The 6,375-nt window shown below is 47.6% G+C and overlaps 1 protein-coding gene across 2 annotated transcripts in view; it reads right to left on the reverse strand.

The window, feature by feature from the left end:
* Nucleotides 1-4,440, reverse strand: part of LOC308468266 (UDP-N-acetylglucosamine--peptide N-acetylglucosaminyltransferase 110 kDa subunit) — a 74,881-nt gene extending 70,441 nt beyond the window's left edge. The window contains exon 1 of one of the 2 annotated variants that reach the window (XM_080990324.1): nt 4,119-4,440. In XM_080990324.1, the coding sequence (XP_080846450.1) occupies nt 4,119-4,155 (37 nt within the window). In that variant the 5' untranslated portion in view covers nt 4,156-4,440. The remainder of the gene's footprint in view (nt 1-4,118) is intronic. The other variant, XM_080990325.1, reaches the window with a different exon arrangement.
* Nucleotides 4,441-6,375: the final 1,935 nt, after the last annotated feature.

A 6,375-nucleotide genomic window follows, 5' to 3' on the forward strand; every position in this document is an offset into this window, starting at 1 on the left:
CTTTGAGTTTTAAGTGACTGGTGTTTTAATGTACCGTATTTTTCGCTCTATACGACAGACTTTTTCCCCTCCAAAAATGAAGGGGAAATGTGTGTGTGTGCGCGCACATCCTATGGAGTGAATGCAGGCTTTCGCTGAAGCCTGGAGCGCGAGAGGGGTCGGTGCGCACCGACCCCTCTCGCTCTCCAGGCAGCTATCCGCAAGCCTTTGGAGAGCTCCGAAGACTTGCAGATAGCAGCCTGAAGCCCGGGGAGCGCAGCGCCAACTCCCACTGCGCTCCCCGGGCTTCAGGAAGCTATCCGCAAGACTGAAGTCCCCAGCCCCGCAAGCTCTGGGAGCAAAGGCGAGGTTGCCGCTCCCCGACCCGTTCTGGGGTTGGGGGAAGCTCGTGCTTCCCTCGCCCCCAGCCCCGCAAGCTCGCGCAGCCTCTCCCGGCTGGAGAGGTTGCGCACGGCTAAAGAGGAAGCCAAGACAGCGAGCAGGATGGATCCCGCTCGCTGTCTTGGCTTCTTTGCTCTTTGGGGCTGGGGGGATTTTTTTTTATCCCCCCCCCAAAAAAAACTAGGTGCGCCCTATGATCCGGTGCGCCCTATGGAGCAAAAAATACGGTATTTTTAATCTTCTACTGGAAGCCACCCAGAATGGCTGGGGAAACCCAGCCAGATGGGCGGGGTAGAAATAATAAATTATTATTACGATTATTATACCAATATTCTCTGCTGCTCCTGGGAGGGGCTTTGTGGAACCCCTGACTGCAACTGTGTTTCAAATATGTCTGTTTCTTTTGTTCAAAAACAAAAGCAACCACACACTACAGTACAGGCTTCCTCAAACTTGGCCCTCCAGATGTTTTGAAACTACAATTCCCATCATCCCTGACCACTGGTCCTGCTAGCTAGGGATCATGGGAGTTGTGGGCTAAAAACATCTGGAGGGCCGAGTTTGAGGAAGCCTGCTGTAGTTAAATGAGAATATGCAATGAGCAGATGGCTTCTTAAGGAGTTAGGACCATCACCTCTATCATTCAGGCTGGATGTAATCTTGCACAACATCGACTTCTCTGTAATTTTCCTTTCAAGCCAGCTACTTATTACGAGGTCAGTAAACAAGATCAGCAGAGCAGGTTGACACCTAGAGCTGAATTTCAACTGCGTAGACCTATTTTTTTATTTTCTTGTGCTGCCAATGACCAGGCACAGCACTCGAGTATGAGCTGAGATTTAGACTACATCACATTCACATGTCACACTACCTACATAGGGCCTTTGCAAGTAAACCACCCAGGGCCGGATTTACGTATTAGCTCAACAAGCTCTGGCATAGGGCCCCCCTCTCTTGGGGGCCCCCAAAAACATTAAAGGAAAAAAACCTGGATGTACATTTCCAAAATATAAGATAAAAAACGAATAAAATAAAACTGACACACAACAACAGTGCTTGGTGTTGTGTCGGCTCCTATTTGTGATGTGCAAATGGCTTTAGATACCTATCAGGTCCATAAGTTACCATATAGCATGTATTCAACACAAAAAACAGCAACAATTTGTTGTTGACAAAGGACAGCGGGACACAGAAAGGGCCCCATTACCTTCAGTTGCTTAGGCCCTCATCAAACCTAAATCCGGCCCTCTATCTATCATCAATCATCTATTTAATCTATCTATCAATCTATTATTTTTCTATCATCTATCTTATCTATCTATTTCTTTCTCTATGCCAGTGCTGGATTTACATATAAGCTAAACAAGCTCTAACTTAGGGCCCCACTCTCCTGGGGGCCCCCAAAAAAATTAAAGGAAAGAAACCTGGACGTACATTTCCAAAATAGAAGGTGATTAATCTGAGTTTTCTGGGAAATTTTGAATGCAAAGGTTTTCCAGTGCCCCAAATCTACTAGGAGCTGAGAACACCTGAGTTTCGTACAGCACTATACAGTACATGCTTGCTGTGGATAATGATCTCCAAAAAGTGAATCTGAACTGCCTCATGTGGTTGACATCCATTCATTCTACTTCCTCTTTACAAAGCAATGCATTTTTAGAAATGGAAATTTCTCTAAGGAAAATAACAAAACGGTAAAAAAATTCCATCCCGCTTTGCCGGTCCACAATAGAGGTAGGAACAAAGAGGTGCAGCTTGGGGTGGAGAGAAAAAACAAACACTAATGGTATCCAAATACTAGATCATGGGTAGGCAAACTAAGGCCCAGGGGCTGGATCCAGGCCAATCACCTTCTCAATTTGGCCCGTGGACTATCCGGGAATTAGCATGTTTTTACATTAATAGAATGTGTCCTTTTATTTAAAATGCATCTCTAGGTGATTTGTGGGGCATAGGAATTCGTTCATTCCCCACCCCCAAAAAAATTTTTAGTCCCCCCCTCCCCCAAGTCTGATGAACAGTAGACCGGCCGTCAGCTTAGAAAGTTTGCTGATCCCTGGACTAGATTGTGCAACTGTCTTTCCTCAATAAACCAACAGTCTTCAGCCAGGTAATTTAGGATATTCAGATTTTTTGGGGGGGGGTGAACCAGCAACCCCAGATGAGCAGATCTAAGAAGCGTAAATCTGCTTATCTATTTGCCCCAGGGGGTGGTTTGGTCAAGCTGGGTTCCAGGGCTGCAGATAGGCACAGAGGTTGCCCGCCCACCCCAACAAACAGCTGCTACCCAGCCTAGTGACTGTATTTGTCCGTGTATAAGACTTTATTTCCCCCCAATTTCTTTAATTCTTGATTTCCTCGACATTTGATGGGAGGGCATTCCACAGGGCGGGTGGCCAACACCAAGAAGGCCCTCTGCCTGGTTCCCTGGAAAGGCCCTCTGGAAAGGAACCCTGGCCTCCAGGGTGGAGACGTTCTTTCAGGCCTACTGGGCATAGGTTCTATAGGCAAAGTGAACTCAACACAGGCTCTCTTTGTGCATCACCTGCGTCAAAACAAGCGTGAAAGAGAGAGAGAGCAAACAATAAGAGAGCGGAAAGAAGCAAGAATGCCTCTCCTACTCCTATTTATTTGGCTTAGTGAAAAGAAGAAGATCCCCTAAAAAGTAAGATTTACAGCCAGACAAAATGGGTATTTTAATATTTTGCTGGGAGCCGCCCAGAGTGGCTGGGGAAACCCAGCCAGATGGGCAGGGTATAGGTTAAGCACCCCCAAACTCAGCCCTCCAGCTGTTTTGGGACTACAACTCCCATCATCCCTAGCTAACAGGATCAGTGGTCAGGGATGATGGGAATTATAATCCCAAAACAGCTGGAGGGTCAAGTTTGGCCATGCCTGGTATAGGTGAAACTGACGGGGAAGAATCCAGAACCAGCAAGCCTTCCACAAAGACTGGAATAAATTTACATTACATTTGAAAGACAACTGTAAGCAATCAACATCATTAGCAGGGTGATCTGAAGATTTGCCAGAAGAAACTGGGACGGAATTCAGGATGCATAATGGAATAACTTCGGGAACGACATCACAAGAATAGGAAAGGACGTGAAATGCATACGAGGCAAAATGGAAGTTTGTAAAAACCATCGGGTGGAAGGGAGGCTCAGCAGAGCCAAAGAGATTTGATACGAGGACATGAGGTCATGCAATGCGACTGTATGTCAAATGAATAAAAATTATTATTATTTTTTAAAAGGAGATGGGCGGGGTATAAATAATTAATTTATAATCATCACCATCAATTGTTGTTGTGGTTGTCACTAGAACAGGCATAGGCGAATTCCAGATGATTTGAGGCCACAATTCCCAGCATCCCTGGCCACTGGTCCTGTTAGCTAGGGATGAGGGGAGGTGTAGTCCCAAAACAGCTGGAGGGCCTCAGCCTCCGGGGGTAGCCAAAGCGGCGCCACCCGCCACACCCCCACCGCGGGCCGGCCCTCTCCCCGTCGGGGGCCAAGCCTGCGTACCTCCCCCCCCCGGCCTCCTCCTCCTCCTCAGTCCGACCCCGACGGAGAGGCTCCTTCGCCGCTCTGCGCCCTTTCGGGGCCCAAAAGGCGCTCGGGCCTACCGGGCCCAGGCCGGCCGCCTGAGGGGAAAGACCTCCGTCACATCCGGGGACTCGCGCGCGCCTCGTGGCTCTCCCCTGAGGGGCTAAGCGCCTCCTTCTCCTCCAGTACCTGTGCTGTCGGCAACGTTGCCCACGGAGGCTGCCATGGCTCCGGCGACTCAGCTCCCCGTCCGGCAGCGGCAGCGGCAACTTGCGAAATGGCGGTCGGGGCGCGCGCGGAGAAAAGCGCTAGCCGGACCGGATCTCCTTTCGACAATGTAGTCCCACCGCTTCCCGCGCCTCGGGGGGGGGCGGCGCGCTTCTCTGCCGCCGGATGAGAAGTTGAAAAGAAGAAGGGAGGCGAGACGCCGAAGTATCCAGGGCTAGAGAAGCCGAAACGGCTGCCAAGAACCGAGGGCGTTCGCGTGTATCCCTCCTCCGCGAGAAAGCCAACACACTGCAGTAGATTGGAAAGCGCGCATGCGCACTGGAGTACACTCGGCGCCTCACCTAAGGAAATGCGCGCGCTCCGTCTGCTGGCGCGCATGCGCTCTGAAGGACACTCGCCTCCGCGAAAGAAATGCGCGCGCTCTATCGGCTGACGCGCACGCGCTCTGGAGGACACTCGGCTCGCCTCAGCGAAAGGCTGAGGGCTGCCGCGCGCAAGGGCCGGCGGGAAGGGGGGGAAAGGGCGGGAAAGCGATGGCCGAGGGCTGAGGCAAATCAAGATTCATTCATTCGTATTGTTGTTTTGTTGCGATGGGCGAGGGCTGACGCAAAGATTTATGCATGCATTCATTCATTCATTCATTAAGTGATACATTTTTGATAAAAAAATTCCTTCCAGTAGCACCTTAAAGACCAACTAAGTTAGTTCTTGGTATGAGCTTTCGTGTGCAAGCACACTTCTTCAGATACACAGAAGTGTGCTTGCACACGAAAGCTCATACCAAGAACTAACTTAGTTGGTCTTTAAGGTGCTACTGGAAGGAATTTTTTTGTTTTGACTATGGCAGACCAACATGGCTACCTATCTGTAACTGGAACATTTTTGATAGTCATTCAGTGCCTCTTTCGATTACAGTATTTCTGGAAAATTGGAAATTTCATATGTCGGTCCCACTGTAGCTGCAGACTTCCAGCAGATTATGGTCTGGGTCTCAGAAATAAATGATTTTATGGGGCCAAGCGCCCCAGTTGTGGCCGCTAGGCCTTCTTCAATGCTGACCCCACAAACCAGTAAGAAAGCGAATTTCGGGGGGGGGGGGGGAGGCTGAAATTCCATCAAGGGCCATTCACAACATCACAATAATAATAATAATTTTTCCAACGCCTTTTTAAAAAATAGATTTTAAGTTTTACAACTATTCCATTCATTGTTAAAAATAACACTTAAAGTTAAAAAAAAACCACAAGAAACACCAGAACCTGATAGTAAGATTCAACATCTAATAACAATAACAAAAATGTTATTTAAAATAAATTTTATTTTTAAAAAAATAAATTTTAAAAATCCAATTTTAAAAAAGAATTCATTGCAGCCCCTACCCTAACTGTTCCACCAGCTGTTCCAGAGGCATCTCTTGTGACAAGGCTGATGTCCAAAGATCGAGGGGTCGGCCCGTGGGCTCTGGATTCAAATCCTTCCCCACCCAGAGGTTGAACTTCTGGTGGCTAAAATGCAGAACTGGGCAGTTTCCCTGCGAATTAATTCATTTTCACCTCTCTTTTTTTGTTGTTTGTCAAAAAAATGCAATAAAGATTTTTAAAAAATAATTTTAGTCTCGATTCTTTGTATTTTTTTTTCTTTTTCTTTTATCAGTATGTTCTGTCCTATTCTTTTCATTTCCATTTTTTCCTTAAACGCATTACTTTATTTTTGGTATACATGGGTGTAAGGATTAATTCATTTTCACCCTTTAGGACGGTTAAAAGGTAAGGGTAAAGGGACCCCTGATCATTAGGTCCAGTCATGGCCGACTCTGGGATTGCGGCGCTTATCTTGCTTTATTGGCCGAGGGAGCCAGTGTACAGCTTCCGGGTCATGTGACCAGCAGGACTAAGCCACTTCTGGCGAACCAGAACAGCGCATGAAAACGCCGTTTACCTTCCCGCTGGGGAACTGCTAGGTGGGCAGGAGCAGGGACCGACGCGGGGATTCGAACCACCGGCCTTCTGATCAGCAAGTCCTAGGCTCTGTGGTTTAACCCACAGCGCCACCCGCTGTTTCTAAAAAAATTTTTAAAAAATGCACTAAGGATTCTTTTAAAAAAAAGGATTTTGCTCTCTAAAGAGACCGTCAATCCCTCAAACAAAAGCAATCTTTTATATTATTTTCCTTATCCCTTTTTTCTTAAACAAAATTACTTTATTTCTCGCGTATGTGG

The sequence above is a fragment of the Podarcis pityusensis genome (genome assembly GCF_964106645.2).
Source record: "Podarcis pityusensis genome assembly, chromosome: Z".
NCBI classification, from domain to species: domain Eukaryota; kingdom Metazoa; phylum Chordata; class Lepidosauria; order Squamata; family Lacertidae; genus Podarcis; species Podarcis pityusensis.